The 20,402-nt window shown below is 41.9% G+C and overlaps 1 protein-coding gene across 3 annotated transcripts in view; it reads left to right on the top strand.

The window, feature by feature from the left end:
* Positions 1-16,579, top strand: part of mtrr (5-methyltetrahydrofolate-homocysteine methyltransferase reductase) — a 34,830-nt gene extending 18,251 nt beyond the window's left edge. For 2 of the 3 annotated variants that reach the window (XM_080793460.1, XM_080793458.1), the window contains exons 12-15: positions 2,189-2,307; positions 9,935-10,027; positions 13,611-13,805; positions 15,626-16,573. In XM_080793460.1, coding sequence (XP_080649586.1) covers positions 2,189-2,307; positions 9,935-10,027; positions 13,611-13,805; positions 15,626-15,770 — 552 coding nt within the window. In that variant the 3' untranslated portion in view covers positions 15,771-16,573. Of the gene's footprint in view, positions 1-2,188; positions 2,308-9,934; positions 10,028-13,610; positions 13,806-15,625 lie in introns of all 3 variants that reach the window. The other variant, XM_080793459.1, reaches the window with a different exon arrangement.
* The last annotated feature ends 3,823 nt before the right edge of the window (positions 16,580-20,402 follow it).

Here is a 20,402-nt window from a genome sequence, read left to right as displayed (position 1 = left end):
AGGCAGATTGTAACCCCTGTCACTTTTCTTAACTTCTTTCATTCAGGGCTAGATGAAATGGAAGGTTTGCCATAGCTAAAGGCACCGTAGTCAGTGGTGCATGGAAGAAATATTGATTTCTTAATTAAAGTAACAATTCCACAATGTAGAAATACTCTACTAAATACAAAACTAAGAAGTTTAAGTTCTAAATTAAAAACGTTACTTGAGTATCTTTAAGTTATCCATATGGGGATCCATATGAATAAAGAATAAAGTACATTTTGAGTGTTGGGATCAAATTCTACTTAAAAGTATCAAAAGTACTTATTATAGAGATCACAATGCAACACGTTGTGCGTAGTGTTGTGAGCTTGGTTTTTTCATCAATATTAAGCCCATATATGGGAATGTCAATATATGGTCTCATGATAACCAGTGTGGTTGCCGCGATGCGAGTCACACTTGCAAATGAACCAAATGAACCAACACATGGATTTCCATATGTGGAGCTCATAGTCAGCTGATAGTCAGCTGATAGTCATGACGATGCGCCAGCTCTCGGCCAGCAGTCTGCCGTCACCCAGGCGGATGCGTGCGAGGTCGCTTCTCACCCTCAGGGCGTCTTACTGGTAATAAAAGTTTTCAAATAATTGTAGTGTAATAATAATAAAGAGTACAGTATCCCTTCTGAGATGTAGTGGAGTACAAGTATAAATGATCAAAAAGGACATACGGTATTCAAGTAAAGTAAAAGTACCTCAAAGACAAGTTGTACAGTACTCACCAAGCATAGTCTGCCTAAACAAACAAATGTTGTTCTACTAGGGTAGGTCAATAAGAACAAAATGGAGTCAGAACCGTCAGAAGAACTTTGGCAGTGATTTTTCACAAGTTAGTTCTTGCTGTCAAAGTTCTTGGTCAGAAGTTCGAGGTGGGTGTGATTTATTTTGTTTATTTCTTTTCTGCAATCTGCCCAAGGCTTAATTCTGCCAGCAGTGAAAACAACAGAAGTTTGCCTGAGGAGTTTTCCGAGTCACCATAAACACAACCTGTGTGAGCTAGAAGTATACAATGGTTTTGTGTGGGTTCAACAAGTTCTTGTTTGGTTGGAGTATGCTGCAATCTTCCTGTTGCCAGAAACATAGAAGGGTGGGTTATTGATGAAATAAGGTGTATTCTGTTGTTGGACTCATACATGAAAGTGTTGAAAATATGTTAGGTGCAGTAAAGGTTACATTTACAAACTCAGATATGTCCTCATGATATAACACACATGTCACTTAGCACTCCATGGGCACAAGCAGTGGCAGCAGAGATGGCCGGGTCTATATTGCCTCTCTTCCCAGTAAGTTGTTCATGGGAGGGGCCGTCAGGTAGCGTTAGCCTCGGAAACCCAGACATTTTTAGTAGTGCCTTCTTGTATGCAAGTTACATAGTCCACAGAAATTGCAAATGCATCCATGCAGCTACTACATTGACTACAACGGAGCAGTTTAACGTCATGCCCAGGACACACACAGGCCAGGAAGGAGAGCTTGTACAATACAGTACAGTACAAGTATACTACCGCGCCACTCACTTCAGACGGGTCTCCCTTTTTGGGTTATTGTTGATTAGCGGTTCGGTTCTCTTTAATCATCAATCAAGGATTGTTTAACCTTAAGCATTTAATCCCTGTATACTTTGTTGACCAGAGTCCCCCAGCGGTCTATACTTGGTCTCATCGTTTTAGTTTTCTCCCTCAGGCTCTACACTAATATCTCTTAGGCAAGAATAGGTGATCTCGCATCACGTTGCGACCCATTGTGAGCTTGTAGATCTGCTATTCTCGCAAAATGTTTGCCCTTTTTGCCGAATGATCACTATGATCACCTATTCAACATACCTAGAATAGGGATTCTAATTGGTTTCAAGTGGATAATTTGGTTTTATCCGTAAGAGGTCGACTTCTACTGGCCTTCATTGTAAATCAGAAAATTATTCTGGATTGATTCTAAGAGCATAAATGACATAAAAATAAATTAAACCTGACAGCCATATCCTGCCCTGTTTCCAGCGGGACCTCTTGGGTCTCCTCACTGGTGTATTGTTTTGGAATAGGTCCATTAATTTCGATCATTTCGATCATTATATGTGGAGGTTTTCTCATTATCGCAGTAATTTCTCTAATTGAACGTAAATGGCTTCTAATGATTTCTGACCCCAGATCCGCACGAGTCTCCGACCGAACTGCACCTTCCGACCTCCCTCTGACCCATCGCTGCCGTTCGTTATGGTGGGACCAGGAACAGGAGTCGCACCCTTCATCGGCTTCTTACAGCAAAGGTACAGCAGTTTGAAGAGCACGTATTGTTTGTAGCTGTAGGACGGAGTAGGGCATTCATTTGTAACGGTCAGATATTTCTATCACAAGTTAAAATTTCATGGGGTATTAATGATCCTCCTTAAGATAAAATGTACATGTTTCAACAACGTAGCAACCAATGCATGCTTTACGTATAAACCACTGACACCAACACAGAAGTAATGTCTCAGAATAAATTGCAAGATGCTGTACCTTTTAATCACGTGTGTCACGGCCCGTCAATCGATCAATCTCCCTCTCAACATTGACATTGACTTTGACATTTAAACCCTCCAAAACATAAACAAAACAAATACCTCTCAAATAAATTAGGACATTACACATAAGGATGGGTTAGTGTTAACCCATTTTGGACTGAGGCCGATTCTAAAAAGCCCTCTAAATCCTGACCTAAGGTTTCTGAAAAACTTCAAATATTTATATAGCAGCATCAAAGTTTTTAAAATTTTGAATACTGTACATACTGTACAGTATTTACAGTATGGGTTCCCGTCCAGAAGGGTTAGAACACCAAAAGGGGTTCCCGCCCAGAATGGGAATATTTTGAGTCATGCTCTTTTAAATGACAATTTAAAATAATTCCTCAATGAATTAGAGAGGGTTTCTGCCCGGCAACAATGATATGATATAGATATATTTTTAGCTTGGCTAGCAGCAGGACTTATGTAGAACGTATGCCAATGTTGGTTCTGTCCCAAACATTATGCCATGAATACCACAAGCTGTATTGCCAATGGAATGTTCTGTGCACCTCCATGCTCCCAGGAGGATGACCCCTACTGATTTTAGTGAACCCATGGCCTTTCCTCTTTTACGCAAAAATCGAATGGATCGATTGCCATGAAACCTACTGAGCTCATTCATGCTCCTAACCATTTGAGTGACACGCGATTTCCTCTAGCACCACCCTTAGGCCAAAATGTCCACTTGTTTTGTTTTGGTATTTTATTTTGCTGCTGTTTGCAGTACTATGTGGGTTAAGGCTTCAATTTCTAAGCTGCAAGTATAGCAATGTCAGGCGGTTCAAACCACTTTGTTATATCGCGGCAGATATTCACATGAGGTACAGCAATAGTAACAGATGTAGAACATAGACCATTGTGTTCTATATACGGTATTGGGGGTTCTTGCTCTCATGGTACCAAACACTTGAAAGTGAAGTATCAATGCAAACTTCAAGTGAAGGGGCAAGCTCTTCCAGAGCCTGGGAGCTGCAGCCGCGAAAGAGCGTGCGCCCCTAGTGCTTTTGCTAGTTATTCGGCCCTCTAGCAGTACCTGATCCGCAGAGCGCAGAGCTCTAGCCGGGGTGTAGGGTTTTACGAGCCCGGAGAGGTATTCGGGGGCCAGCCCATTTAAACATTTAAAAGTAAATAAAAGACCTTGCTTTATATACATTTTAATTAATTGTCCAAATTCTTCAACTGCGGTTCTCAAACCTTTTAATTCCAAGGAGCCCCAGTTTGGTAGGGCGCATGTGTTTGGTCCGCCATAACAGTCGGACCAAATCCTGAACCCTAAACCTAATGTCACAGGAAGCCACAGGTGAGTTTTAACCTGACACGGGTTAGTTGTAACCGGCCACGCATGTCGGGAGCAACGGTGTTGTCAGACAATACGGAACGCCATAACTCTTGAGCGTGTGCAAATGCAACAAAACGGACCCTTCCGAGTCCATTTGGTTACATTTGTACACTCTCAGAGTTACAGACCGGTACAGGGTCCATTTGGTTCCCTATCAATCATTTAGCTGGAGGCCCCTTCGAACCCACAAATGTGCTGTTTTGACTTAACACAATCATTCCCGGGATTCCTTCAAAATAGGAGCTCTGGGGTGCCGGAAAGACATGGCTGAAACGCCACCCCGGCTCACTAAAAAAAAATCTGAATATTATTCTCTCGCCTGATATCATTGAGGATGCGCTAGGACGTGTACACGCGTCCTATGCATCCGTCGATTGGATTCCCTATGACGTGTGGACCATAGACTGTAAAAAAAAATAGGTGTGGACACGTCCTATGAACGGAACCTGTAAATGACCAAATCAATAGGCCAGGTAGAAGTTGAGAAAATGCAGGAGAATGTCAAGCACCCTGATAGAATGGTGACTTATTATGTGATAAATGATTATTTTAAAATAATGCATTAATTCATAGTCATGTCATTGACATTCAGGTGATGTCAAGTGAAGATAATCTGCATATATTTTGAATCAACAATTGCAAAAGACTTTGCTTAATGCAACACAAACGCCGGTGTGTCCTAGCGCTCCGTGGACGGCCGTTAATCTGGCAGACAGGGCTGTGAACACGTCAGGGATTATACCAGGTGCTTCAGTTGTCCCAGCAGGAATAAATCAAGCCCTCTCCAAAGCCACCGTTTATGACTTCATCTGTAATGAACAACCACGGGTCAGGTGAGAGCAAAGAGACATATTGATTTCGAAGTAAAGCGTTCTAGGGGTGGTGAGGGTGTTAATGTAAATCATGACTAGTAATTGCTGAGGAGGTGAAGTGGGGATATTGACTGTTGGCTGCCTGCACTATTTCCTATGCTCTTCCACCAATCAACTATGCATGCATAATATACACAACAATAAGGTTATGGTATCATGTATGGTAAAACAATGGTTAGAGTTATAGAGTTGTGCCTCCTAATATTACTGTCGTATCGTCTTGACATTAAAGCCCTGTAAAATGCACCTTTTATGAATAAGTACCGGTATGTGTCAGAGGGGGCCAGAGAAATCTTGCAATGAATGATTGCTTTACAACAGCAGTTCTCGTTGGACGGCTTTCCAATGACAATTGGATGGGTTAATTTAGGCCACGTTTAGATGACGACGACGGCATCTAGAAGGAGGCACGAACGAACGCACATGGTGTTTGTTTACATCAGCCGGTGTGAACAGAGCCATGACATCACACATTTTGAGGATTTCATGTTTTCATGGAGACGCCAGGTGCAGCGTTTTCAATGATTTCCACTCTGGAAGGTAGTTCCACTTTAATGCTTTTTCAACCCCCGATAATGCATCTGCCGTCTAAAGTTTAAACGGAAGGCACATCTGATATTTTATTTTGCCGCTTTCTTTAGAGACCGTTGTGTAAACGACAAACAAGTTTTTTACTAGTAGCACAGAAGAATGAGTACATTTTTGTATTGTGCACTTTATTTCCAGTAAAAGCAAAGCAAAATTAATGCAATTGTTTGTGGCCATAGAATGGGTGCATCAGTGGGTTTGTCAAGGAACTGTTTGAAAGCCGACAAACAGCACTTATACACAAGGCATAAAAAAACGATCCGGGCACTCAAGGTTAAAATGAGGAGGAAAGCCTTTATTCAATTAAAAAGGCAACTGCCAACATGTTTCCACCGGTAACAGTGGTGTGTCCATATAAAAGCATGATTTAAAAAAATACTGTACACTTTTTGGAAAAAGTTATATTATAATAATACCTGATGATCTTGTTTTAGGGTGGAAAAAAATCGGGGCACTCCATCTTTAAACATTTTTGTATAAAAACAACTGCAGCTAATAATGCGTCGCATCTCAATGTGAGCTTCAGCCAGAGAGGACATGTTCTGGTGGACAGGACACTGATTAATAACCACGGGCATGGAGACTTTTATTTGGTCCCCCCCCCCACACTTCTTTAATCGTTTGAATTATAATTACACCACGGCCGAGTGGCCACATGCATCTTTTAGAGTCCTTATGGTACCAAACAAACCTGGACACTTGCTGCGCACAATATACAGGTCTGTGTCTGATCAATACGTTTGTCAAATAGGCTGCTAGTCTCAACCATGTCTGGGTGAATTTACTTCTCAGTCGTTTTCTGTTCTATTCTGGAGTGAGTGCGAGTGCATGCATACAGAGAGAGATGCAGAAAGAGGGAGAGATTGGGAGAGAAAGGGAATATTCAAGTGTACAGTATGTATATTAGGGCTGTCCCCGAATAAGGATTTTTATAGTAAACTATTATATATTATTGTGGGGGCTGGTGAATAATACAGGTATTGTGTGTGTGTGTGTGTGTGTGTGTGTGTGTGTGTGTGTGTGTGTGTGTGTGTGTGTGTGTGTGTGATATGAAATGTGAGCTTAGTTTACCATAATCACAGTGTTCCATAATCATCATATTCCGTCATATTCATGGGCTTTTGGAGAGAAACTCCAGTCACTTTACTGCAGAACTGACATGTGTGTCCAGCTCATTGATGCTCGTTAATGCATCAAGGCAAATTTGTTCCTGCAACTGTCAAATAGGTATTCTACATGTATTTTAACTAATACAATTACATTTTTGTGGCACCAGCATGTCACCCTAGACAAAATTTGGCCCTTGGGGAAAACTAATTGGGGAACCCTGCAATAGAGAATCATTCAATTTGGGCTGTGGGGGGGTGCTTAATGTCTGATAACATACAGTACAGAATGCTTGGTTTCTACCGATAAATCATGATATATAAGCTATTTTTTAAAACTATTTGTTAATTAATATAACAAATTAGTCCAATCTCTAAGTCGAATCATGCAAAAAAACAAAACATTGACTAATCGACTAAGAGAGTAGTTTAAGACTCATTCCGATCGATTATTCGACTAACCAAGGTCAGCCCTAATGTATATATCGGACACTAATCTCTCAAGGTAGATTAGGAGCTCTGCAACACATTCTAAACTGATGGGTTCCCAGATTGATCAGACACTGACCATATAAACAGTTTAGGGTCTTCTAACCTCAGCCAAGTGGCTTATTATCTTTACAATTACATTTCTCAAAATAAATGATAACGGTAAATGTTTTGTGGTTCATTGATATCTGCACGGGACCTTGTCATGATGTAAAAAAAATACATCTCTCTACTGCCTATCTGACATTAGTCATACTACGCTACTTCAAAGAGACTAATTTGCAATGGGAGGAAGCCATGTGAAAGCATCTATCAAGTACATCTTCTTAGTGTCTCCATCGTTTTTCCTTGCCGTCTTCCTATCTCCATCGATGTCTCTCTCTCTTTGTCTGTGTCTCCTACCAGCTGTGCATTGTGTCAGGGGAACGTGAAAAGCTGTCATGGGGCACGGCTGTGTACACAATCTGACTCGAGATTCCAAACAAAGAACCCGCTGCTGATGCTGCATTTTGATAAGAGATAACAATCACCATTTTGTCAGCAGGATGATGTATGCTGCCTCAAGGTCCGAGCTAGCAGGAAAACGACACAGGGACACTCCAATCCCTAAGCCGTGACACGCACACACACACGGCACAACACACACACAGTCGCACCTCCACCTGCTGCTATTTGTCCCAAAGTGAAAAATGCTGCTACTTGTTTCAAAAAAGCTTTGTACCCTGTACAACATGTATATGACGATGCAATGTGACTATAGCTCTGTTTACAAAATGCTGTACCCCGTCCAACTGTATACTTTCCCCATTTTCAACTGTTTTTGACATTTGCTTTGGCAATTTAAACGGATATTTTCTCATGCCAATAAAGCTCCCTTGAATTTAATTGCCTGTTTTAGAAACTCCTTTGTGCTATTTTGTAGCTAAATTAGTAACAAGTGTAAGTAGGGTGAAACGGCTGAAAGGTCAAGAGTTGACGCTTGAGTTGCTGCTATCTGGAGATGTAGAGAAGACCCTGGGCGGTCTGGTATTGATTACAGTCTGAGTGTATACTGTATATGAGTAATGGGGCATGAGATTCTCACAATCTGGATATTGGGAAACCTTTCTACAGTATGTAGGCTGTAGTGCCTATAGTTGAAGGGATATCATTAAGCATTTATAACATTTACTGGGTTTTTTTATCGACTAACTTAAGTGTGTGTGTGTGTGTGTGTGTGTGTGTGTGTGTGTGTGTGTGTGTGTGTGTGTGTGTGTGTGTGTGTGTGTGTGTGTTTGTGTGTCCAACTGTCCATTCATCCGTCAAATGGCTGATTACAATTGGAGTGTGGTGCACATGTGTACTGTATTGTGCTGAATGCATTGTAAAGTGGGCATGCATATAAGTAAATATGTATATGGAATCGCGCTGCACTAGTGTCAAGGCAATTGTGAGTTGTTGTGTGCAAGGTTTGTTTGTTTATCCTTTCATTGACTTTTGAGACTCTCCCATCGGCCTTCGTGGATCACAGTATTAGAGCGCATACCACAACCTGGGTGTTAACCACCATGTCATCCATTGCGATTTCCTTCCACCCGCTGTTCCTCTGAATGCCACTGAAAGGTGACCGCCCCCAAATGGAGTGCACTGGCAATGCTGCTGTCCCCTCTGGGACTGTGTTGCAGACCGTTCAGTGTTGGCTATGCAATGTAATTTGTATTCTGGAGATGACGCTTGTGTGCTCTGCTCAAAATGGGATCCTGGTTTTTCATATTGGTATTGATCCCTCCGGGGCAGGGCGAGGAGAGGAGATAGACGAAGCCGCTAAAATGAGTTTACTTGGGGGGCTGTTTGCACATCTGAAGAATCTCATCCAGGATGCTAATGGTTGGGGATCAGATTGTTTCGAGCAGCTCTGCCATGCAGCTATCTACCTGACCCCATTCTACTAGCACAAAGTTGAGACAAACTTGTACAAACGTGTACAAGAACTGTCAACTTACCTTCAAATTCAATGAGGCGAGGCTTTGTGTAGTATGCTTATTCAGACCGGACTCAATTTTGTCCCGCCACAGAATAGCTGTCAACACTCTTCTAATACCTTTTTAGGTACCATACAACTCCATCAATTGTGACACTTGGCTTCCATTTTGTTATTGTGACCACAGATAATTCAGCACTTTCTAGTGGTGGGGTGGGGAGTGGGGGCGACAACAAGTCATTCAGTATAAGAATGGCGCAGGTTGGGGAGCAGTGGAAGCAGACGTCTTATCCCCGAGGTGCAGAGACACGGCACAAAGGCCCCAAATCTCCATGCCTCTCTGTGACATCCACAGGGCCCATTGTCCCTGTTGGTGATTTCAGCAACATTCCTGTCTCTTTTTATCCTCTTCTCTCTCTCTTCATCCTTCTGTCCCCCTTTGCCAGATGGGGATAAACAGATAAGGCCTGGCCCTTCGGATGGGTCAACTGACTGATGGCATTGTACAAGGTTGGGGGTCAACTGTTGTTATCTGCACGGTGCTGTCACCTTCCCAGCAGGTGTGCGTCGCAGATAGCAGCATCTTTGGTGCCGGGTGCCATCACGCTGCCATTATTTGCAAAGCATTCTGGGAGCCATGCCAGATTTCCGGGCCACAAGAGGAATAGCTTTTACAGCGGTGGTTTCACATAACATGCAAGTGTAGTTGAAAAGACACGCCTGTGTGCATGCACACGTGTCGTGTACTGCCGAGGACTTGAGCCAGTTTAGCAACAGTTGATGGTGATGCGATCCATCTTGCTGTTTGTGGGTAATTTAATAATAGTAATAACCTCATTGCAGCACACACACTCATTCCTATGCATTAGGACATTGTGGTGCTTGGTCGATTGTCTCTGCAGACAGAAGTTAAAGGACTCTTTTTCTCTCCCCAGTCTAGCCGTTTCTTAATATTGATTGACCACTGAGTTACTCTCTAATTGCCTTTTAGGGAGAAGGAGCGGCAGATGAAGCCTGAGGTGCCGTTTGGTGAGACCTGGTTGTTCTTTGGCTGTCGCCACAAAGACAGAGACTACCTTTTCAGGTAAGTTAGATTTATGTCCCTCTAGTGTGACAGTAAGTAGACACCAATGATTGATATGCACGCACGCACGCACACACACACACACACACACACACACACACACACACACACACACACACACACACACACACACACACACACACACACACACACACACACACACACACACACTGCTTTTAGAGCGCACCTCCAAAATACTTTCACTCCTAAAAGAGATGGGAAGAGTTCTACTGTATGTCGGTGAAATGCCATTTCTCCTGAAGCTTCCTCGGGTCCTGGCAGCTGCAACCATAGACGTATATAAAGGCTCAAGGCGGAGTCTCTGACGTAGTTCACCCGGTGGCCATCTTGCTGAGGGGCTACAGTACAGTATATGTTCTATGGCAGCTCAAACAAAAATAGTCATAACTCCCTCAAATCTTGACGGATTTACAAACGGGTTGGTTTATTACAAACGTTGTCAACGTGGCTATGATTCAGGACGCTGATCTGATTAATTGTTTTATGGGCATTGTATAAAAGTATGCGGACATCTCTGATGTTTATAACAAACTAAAATTGGTTGACAATTAAGCAAGTTATGGTTATTTATAAAGTACATGCCCCATAGACACCATGTTTTGCTGCCCCTCGGTTAGATGGCCGCCACGTAGCAACGTCGCTCTCCATTGGCCAGAGCGCGGCTGAGCCATCTAGCTTTCTTATGGCTGCAACCCATGACTTGCACAGCCTTGTGTAGGCCACCCAGCCTGGTGCAGTTCTGCACTCCACAGAGCACCCCTCTCTGGTTACTTATCAGTTCACACGGGTTAGAATCAGTGCAACCTAGTCTCTCCTTCAGACTGTTCTCCTTATCCTACAACCACAAGGGGGGGGCCTTTGGATATCATATCGTATAGCACTAGTCTGGCATGCAGACTTATTATGTTCAATGTTTCAATACAGCATGGACAAATCTTTATCCAATGACGACAAAATATAAGTCTGAGAGACTAAATCTCATCAAAAGGTGGTCCGTGGCTCAAATGCCGAATAAATAATGGGCCTTGAAATGAAAAGGGTTGAAACCCACTGCTGTAGAACTAAAACCTAACCTCATACTAACCTAATGGTCTGAATAATGCAATGGCAGAATTATGAGCGAACCCTTGGCTGATGTCCGCAACGACCTGCCTCACAAAAATGATATTTATGGATGTGCCCATCCGAAGCTGATTTACGACTGCATGGCTACTGCGTTGGGTCGCTGAAAACAGATCAGTAGTCCCCTTTAACGGTGGCATACTTATGTCGTTCACAACTTTGTCCTATTCACGTCAACTACGATCGTCACTCTTAACAACTCTCTCCCCAACACTGTGTGTCTCACCAGCTGTGCTCAGTCATGACATTGGCACAGAGTGCATGACTCAAAGTCTGCAAATACTTTGAGTGCACAAAGGACTCCTTGGTCAAACATTAATTATTCTTAATTCACGCTGGCTAAATGCTGATTGACTGGTGTACCCAGTCAATGGTAGACATGTAATCAGAAACCAATTTCTGTCACAGGATTAAACGGCATGCATGGATTAACGTCTTTAATCACAGAGGAACAGATCATAGAAGTCTTTGTTTGTTCTCTCGTGTTTCCTCTATCTCTCTGTTAAATCGGCGACTCACAGCCAGGTAGCTTTGAGTTTGTTCCCAGCAGGGTTTTGTCGATAAGTGGGAATATATGCACACCCCCTGCAGTGTTGACTAGTGTGATTATGGCCGTCTGTTGTATGAGTCAGTGAGGACCACTTTGCATAGATGGGAATACAAAAAAATATACACCTGCAGCAGGATGAAGAGAAGAACAACAATCCCAGATTGGTTTCATGTCGGAGACTCGGAGAGCATGAAATCAACCCTGGACCTCGCCGCAAGCGTGGTATCCAATTATATTTTATTAAATATTTATTAATGGATAAGTTCAGTGTATCTGGCTTTTGATGTAAAACAATAATACGTGCTGAGAAATCTTATGACAGAATGTGCACTAGCACAATCGACTTGTTGTACACTCCAAATGTTCAATTCTCTGTAGTGCTCACTCACACTTCCACACACCCTTACTATTCTAGGCTCTGGGAATATTGCCATGGGCTGTTCTCAGACAGCATGGGACAGGTCTAGCTGTGGTATAGGTATATCAAAACCGATATTATTAGAACCGATAACCGTAGTTTAATTGAAAAATCGTGGAGCAGTTTTCTTTATCTTTAATAATTGTTCATTAATCGTAATCGATACAAAGGTTTGAAATAATCGTGATATTGATTTTGAAGTCCTATCACCCAGCCCTACCAGAAAGTACAACCATACGTTTATCTCATGACAGTCGGTGATTATTGAGAGCCAAATGCCATGGTATCTCATCTATTCGTTTTTACTTTCAGAAATACTTTGTGATCACAGAAGTGAGAAATGGAGAACCCTAGTTACTGTAGCAGATGGACTAATAACCAGGAGGTGTGATATAGGCGTATGTAAGAATGTAGTCAATAGGTTTGGTGGGCTTTTTATAATGACTACCCAGCTAAAGATGTATCTCAGTTTCCAATTCTGGGCTGCAACTAAATGGAAGTGACAGAACAAAGGCAACCACAGCACTAATTTCTACCCTTTGTATTCATACCGTGGCTTTCATGTATTATTGAAAAATGCCCAAGTCTAGAGGTGTGTGTGTGTGTGTGTGTGTGTGTGTGTGTGTGTGTGTGTGTGTGTGTGTGTGTGTGTGTGTGTGTGTGTGTGTGTGTGTGTGTGTGTGTGTGTGTGTGTGTGTGTGTGTGTGTGTGTGTGCGTGTGCGCGTGCGTGCGTGCGTGCGTGCTGATGTGCATAACAGTGACTGAACTTTGCATATGAAGCCAAGCTGAAATATTTGGTTCTTACCAAAGAAATCAGATGGGACATCTATAATGGATGACTGAAGCTATAATCTAGAAACGCTACTTTTCTACCTCAGATTTGAATCTCCTGTGCAAGTGCTGACATTTTTACCACTGAGCTAATACAGCCTGCCTGTTTGCTCAGGGCAGAAATTGAATTTTGACCTTCATGCAGTATACCACTCAGTCACGGGACCTATAATGTATGTCTCAGTAGAACCACATTGATTGTATAGGTCATATTGTAACATACCTAAGCCTTACCATACAGATTGGATGTAAACATTGTAATTGGACGTTACATAGTGCATCTTTGATTGATTGATTGAAATTTTTATTTCACAGTATGCAGAATGGGTATTTCAAACGAGACTTCAGACTTTATTTACGGGCGCCAGTTTCGATAATCTTTGAACTGCTTATATCATGTTAGAGTAGAACATTTGCTGTGAACCAGAGAATGTCCCGATAATATGGGTAACAAGATTGACATAATAATGGTAATAAATGTACCATTTGCCAAGTTTATTACCATAATTATGACTATCTTCATTTGTCTTAACAACATTATCATGATAATCTTTAAGCTACAATTTCCATTTTTGGATATTTTGATTCAAAGTGGACGTTCCTTTTTAACGGCTGACATGAACTCTCTCTTTAACCCCAGAGAGGAGCTTGAGGGCTTTGTGTCCAGCGGTACTCTGAGCCACCTCAGGGTGTGTTTCTCCAGAGACAATCAGGAGGACAAGACCACCACCGGCTCCCCACCAGGACCCAGATACGTCCAACACAACCTGCTTCTTAGCGGCCAACATGTCGCCGACATCCTGCTCAAACAGAACGGCTGCCTCTACGTTTGTGGGTGAGATGGACTGGATAGTGGTAGTTTTAACCCGTAGTTTTAACCCTTCTAAATCAGTAGTCAAGTCGTTTTTCAAGATTTTAAAAAAATGTTAAAAGAAATAGCAGATGTACAAGCTTGCAGTGTGTCATAAAGTGAGGCGATGTGAGCTTGTATATATTTTTGACTATCTGTATCTAAAATGAATGACGGATACTTCCCTGGTTTTAATGGATTAAATACTGTAGTACTGTGTTATCGTTATATAAAACGGTTTACTGCTGATAGTGCATTTTAGCAAATGTAATAATAATTGTCATAGCCCTGTGCACTGTGTGCAGAGAATCTTTTATTCATCCTTATTTTCACAGTGGAGAATTTCAAAGGCAAAAGTAAAATCTGTCATGCATCAACTTGAAAACTAAAGTGATTGTGGATGCAGGCTTTTTGCATGTGGACACATTTACATTTTCTTGAAGAAGATTGTCACAGAACTTTCAAGTCGCTTATCTCATTACAGTCGTTAACACCTTCCTCTTTGGAGACTTCACAGTGTAATTTTGAATACTGCCAGATGTATAACAAAAGAGTTAAAAGCAGGTGCATAGGCTAAATGCAGCAGGCAAGCAACATCAATGAAGGAAGGAACCCACACTCTGCCAGCTTGCACAGTACAAGCCGCACAGTTTTATTTATCGAAGTATGGAACAACCAATCAGAATTGATATGTGATCACATCAAGAGATAACAGCTTGTGTGGTAACTTTGCGCCCCCACCTTGTTGTGCATGTACTCTGTGTACTTGTTTTTGCAACTTATTGTTTGTTTATAGATTTTAATTAATTTTCCGCCCAGGAACTTTTGTCTTGTGAGAAGGATCTAGTGACTTTGTTGTCTCTTCTTTTGTATAAATGTAACAGTGTAGTTTATTTATTTATGTTTATTTATTTGGCACATCGATTTACCATATACCGGTACGAGATCTGCGCACTTTTCTAGCATGATTTGACTTGACTTTAGTTATAACGGCCAGCAAGTGCGCAAATGCTCTTAGGAAATAGATATTGCGGCAAATTAACAAGAACAGACAGCAAGGAAAGTGGTAGAAATTTTGAGAAGGGAAAATTAAGGTAGATTAATGTCAGGCAGTCACTGATTAATTACACTGAAAGCTCTGGAATGATGGCCCAATAGCTCTCGGCAATATCTCTGCTCCGTCATACCAATATATACGTATGTCCACACTAATGCTCTACAGTCTACATCATACATGGGCAACTGGCTGCCCGGGGGCGGCAGGTTAATATCGGAATGCTGATATATTATTGATTTCAGCTGTTACATTTCCAAACATGACCCACTTTAATTACTTCAGTCTATATTAGTAGCATTAGTTTGCATTTAAGTTCAAAAGGTTAACAGAAGTATAACTAAATGCATTTGAAATTAAATACAAATTCCAATTAAAAAATAGCATAAAGGAAAAACAAATCTGGATATTTCAATTCAAACATAGCAAAAATAGCAGATCTACAAGCTCAAAACGTGTCGCACTGCATATGTGCAATGTGGCCCCCCTGGAGTGAGTGCGGAAATATAGTGGCCCTCTCCAACTTCAAAGTTTCCCACCCCTGGTCTACATAATGCCTTCCAACATACAAAGAGCCTATGCTGTCAGTGTAGAGCTTTTCTGTACAGTAGAATGTACAGAAAAATGGTCTTTTGATCGGATTTTTACAATTATTTGCACTCACCAATGCTCCCAATTATGTTTCCAAACCAAGACGGTCATCATTTTGAGCTAAGTTGTATTGTTTGATTCACATTCTTTCCATTACCAGGGATGCCAAGAACATGGCCAAGGATGTGAATGACACTCTGCTCGAGATGATCAGAGCAGAACTCCAGCTTGACCAATTGGAAGCAATGAAGATTCTGGCAGGACTGAGAGAAGAGAAACGCTATCTCCAGGACATATGGGGATAAAGACGGATGAGAACATTAATTGTGGGTATTGAAGCCCAGAGGTAGTTTACGGCACCTAGAAGTAACTAAACTGAAATGGATTGCAGCATGCTGGCCTGGGGATATCTGCTAACTACACCCATTTGGTCTGTGTGTGTGAAGTGAACAGAAATAACCTTGGCCAGGGCATTACCACTGTTAGATTGGCTCTGTGGTGCAAGTAAACCTTTACTGTCGATGAGCCCCCACTCCACCTTCTACTTTCTGGGGGAAAAGCTTTTACTTTCAGCCCATTGTTGATACACTTGAGTGAAAGTGGGGAACAGTGAATCACACAGAAATGTAGTTTTTTATTGAACTTATGATTTTAGCAATTGTTTTACGGTGAATTATGCAGAGGCAAGTTCCTCAACTGAGCCGTTGCCTTTATCTCCAAAGTTAGGTAGAAAAGTCACCATGTGATCATCAGAAATGCTTCATTTATGCATGCTTAGTGATTTAAATCTGAAAGTTATTAATGGGGGGAAATGAGTCATTTTTATGCAAAAATATTGTTGCTCAATTCTTTTTTTAATCTTCATCGATGATAAATCCACTGAGAAACAAACCTTTGCTCTCCGCGGTCATGGAAGGATCAGATATTACCTAAAATACATGACATGAAAATGTTTGAGGACCACTACTCTATGCTGTATGTGCACGTCTCACTGCTGATGTACGGCTCCTAACAGGGCAGTTCAACCAAGTGTGTTTCTTTTCCTTAGCCTGCTTACCCAACACTCAGCATACCATCGTCAACCCCAACCGACAACAAGAATATCACAAACTGTAACTCTGCCTTTTCTTATTTTATTTCATTATTAAAGCAAAACGGTTTATGAGGTTTTAATCTTTCTCTCTTTATTCCCCGTTTGCGTACAGGTAGTTGTAATGCTTGGAACGTGGTTGCATTGGCCGTTGCTTGAACCGAAGGTATTCTTGACACCTCAAAGAAGAAATGGAAAATTTACAGTTCTGAATTCTGATTGAGTAGGACTCGGAGTGATTATATTTCAGAAGTAATTTGATTGCTCAAGGTGACTTTGGTCAGACGATGGATGCGTCGTCTGCTAACTGAAGGCTCTGCTCTTCTGAACAGATTTATGTACATAGTTGTGCGGTAGTATTGTGCATGAACCAATCTACAAGCTACGTTGTCCCTGAGGGCCCTGGAGAGAGAGGATCCTCAGAATTAAATCTTCAAGTTATTTCTTTGGGAGAAAAACATGTTTACAATCTCCACCACCTGCGCTGCGGACGATGCATCACTCGATAATGTTCCAGGTAAACATAAATGGTCATGGAGAACAATATGCAGTGGCGAATAATTGCTTTATTACAGTGTTGTTGAATGTAGAGCTATCCTTCTGTTTTTGCACATGCACGGCACGCACACACCTCACCACCTTCATCTTTCATTGTCCAGATGCTCCACCAAGACAGTGGAGCAGAGGACAAAATCACAATCATGAGAAAGTGTTTGCATGCTGCTCAGTGTAGTTGTTGCACTTGCCACATCCTGGGGATGTATAGGCCCACTTAGAGTAGAAGAACACTTTGTTGTTTGTGTCCTCTAGATAAATGAGAAAAACTAACTTGAGTGGCTAACTAATGGGGTGAGCTTTCATCAAATCTGGCCTCATCTTAAACAAAGTAACACGACCCTGGACTGTTATTAGTGTAAGTGAGTGAAAGAACTCCACAGAGCATCAGTCTTCCCATCCCCATCATCGCCCATATTTACATATATAGCCTATTAACATGCCCTCGCCTTCACCTAAATAATGAGCCCCACCTGAAGACAGATCCTGCTGTTTGCCTCCATGTCCATTGGCCCACCCAACACCATGGACTGATGAAGTTTTAAATTATGGCTTCATAATTAGAAAGGTTCAAGGTGCCCTTCTGTGCCACGGCGGAGGCCAAAAGACAGAGCTGATCGCAGATAGAATAAATCAGCGAGTGCTGGAGGTTGGCGCGACCGTAGGATAAGCGGCACCTCTGTGATGGATTTCCCTGGTTAGGAATTGCTTAAATGAAGCAGAAAGATGTGTGCTGAAGATAATGACGTGTCATTATGGAAGTGTTGAGTGAGCCCGCGTGGGGCAACGCAGTTTGTTTCAATCAGGTTTTACAAGACTCTTCCGGAAACACCTGGCTGGCAGCCATTCAGATTGTGGATGCAGACGGTTAAAGCAGTGGTGACGAGTCTGACGACTGCAACTTTAAAGCTTCCACACACTCTTCGGCTTATCCGCTTGCGGCTGGGAGAGCCCCTTAATTAGACTGGAGACAATGTAGTCTATGCAGAGTTGGCTTAGCACTGCGGATTGACTTCAGGCCAAATGGGGCTGGTGTTCACAGATATAGTTCTTTATGGATAAACTAGAATCCAAGCGTTTGGGTTGTCCAGTCCTGTATAACATCTTTTGGGGTTGTGCTTCAACATAATTCCTTCTATATACAGTATTTAATACAGTTTCTGTTTTGAACTTCTGAAGGCATTGGCTCCTGCTGGGAGGCTTAAGTTTTCGCTGAGTTTGAAAGTTGTTGCCCTGTGGAGGAGTCATCTTGAATTAGTGCACTTGGCAGAATGCTTCCATCTCTGTCTGAGCTCTCTGCTGGGTTTGGCCTCGCTTGTGTGTTTTGTCATTAAAAAGGAGGACATTCTCTGTTCTTCTCACCCTGATGATGTCAACTCTGCCTGTCTTGATGCAGAGAATCAACCAGTCATGCTCACACTCGCCAAGAGCGGGAGCCAGCCCAGATCCACTAGCGCAGAGTGCCAGCTGTGCACTACAGCTTTAATTAGGGTGGGATAGAGAAAATAAATCTATTTTTGATATTGTGCCTCTATTGAGTTTCCTATTCTCACGGCAGCGTACTGCGTACTGTTGATGGCGCAGGAGAGATATCCCTGCTTCCAATTCAGCAAGGCAAACATTTTCTGTAATTGATGCTGGCAGATGGAGGTAGAATTTAATCATAAAGCCGTGTTCTTCCTGAGGTTTTAAAGGAATATATCCCGTTCAATTCGACAGGCCAGGAATGACATACTGTAATACTGCACTGTAAATGAGCCAGGCAACTTAAGTATTAAGTATCATAATCATGCATTTTATATGAGATTGCGCCTGAGGCGCAGTTAACATTTGTGCATGCGCACTTCGCAGGAAATAGAATAAAGAAGAGGCAAATCTCTCCTCAGGAGTGTAGGCCTTGTTCATCACGAAGGCTCCTTACTCATCATAATGTCTGGATGATGCTTCACCGTGGAGGACCCTCACTCATTCCTCATTAGTCACAGGTTAAACCCTGGTACATGTATTACACGTCTTTTAAAAACTTCTCCCAGCGGATGAATACTTATAGGATTTATAGCACTCCTGAGTGCTGACAGCCATAATGGCTTATGCAAATTGGTGGGACGGGCCTATTGGGCAGGAAAGGATGAATGTACAGTAAAAGATTGATGAGGCATGGGAGAAGCACCATGTGATATGATAGCGTGTGCGTCTGTGTGTGTCCAATACGTGCTGTGAGACTGTCATGGGCCATGGAACCGTGATCAACACTTCAATGACTTGGTCTTAAGAGGCTGTTTTTACAACACATTTAGCAGGGCACTGCAGGGAGTTGAACCCCGTTCCGGTAAACCAGAAGTCCGACACCAGTGCCTTAGTTTTTGTGTTGTTCATTTACAGGTCCAGGTGTGCATACGCATGTGCGCCTGTGCGTGTGTAGGTGCACGCTTCAATATAACCGATCGTTTTTTTCATTTTTTTATTTTTGTCAAATCATCAAAAATGATGAAAAACTGCGCGCTATAGTATTCCGTACGATATGGGCTATAGCCCATGGTCCAAAATGATGAGAAACGAGGATAACTTTTTTTTTCAAAATTTCAAAAAACATGGGCTATAACCCATCGTTTTTGTCATTTCGTCATTTTTTTCAAATCTTCAAAAATGATGAAAAACTGCGCGCTATAGTATGCCGTACGATATGGGCTATAGCCCACGGTCCAAAATGATGAGAAACGAGGCTAACTTTTTTTTTCAAATTTTCAAAAAACATGGTCTATAACCCATCGTTTTTGTCATTTCGTCATTTTTTTTCAAATCTTCAAAAATGATGAAAAACTGCGCGCTATAGTATGCCGTACGATATGGGCTATAGCCCACGGTCCAAAATGATGAGAAACGAGGCTAACTTTTTTTTTCAAAATTTAAAAAAACATGGGCTATAACCCATCGTTTTTGTCATTTCGTCATTTTTTTCAAATCTTCAAAAATGATGAAAAACTGCGCGCTATAGTATGCCGTACGATATGGGCTATAGCCCACGGTCCAAAATGATGAGAAACGAGGCTAACTTTTTTTTTTTCAAAATTTCAAAAAACATGGGCTATAACCCATCGTTTTTGTCATTTCGTCATTTTTTTCAAATCTTCAAAAATGATGAAAAACTGCGTGCTATAGTATGCCGTACGATATGGGCTATAGCCCATGGTCCAAAATGATGAGAAACGAGGCTAACTTTTATTTTTCAAAATTTCAAAAAACATGGGCTATAACCCATCGTTTTTGTCATTTCGTCATTTTTTTCAAATCT

The sequence above is a fragment of the Protomyctophum bolini genome (genome assembly GCF_963924005.1).
Source record: "Protomyctophum bolini genome assembly, chromosome: 21".
NCBI lineage: Eukaryota > Metazoa > Chordata > Actinopteri > Myctophiformes > Myctophidae > Protomyctophum > Protomyctophum bolini.
The sequence above is the reverse complement of the archived record's forward strand: the minus strand, read 5'-3'. Positions and strand labels throughout refer to the sequence as shown.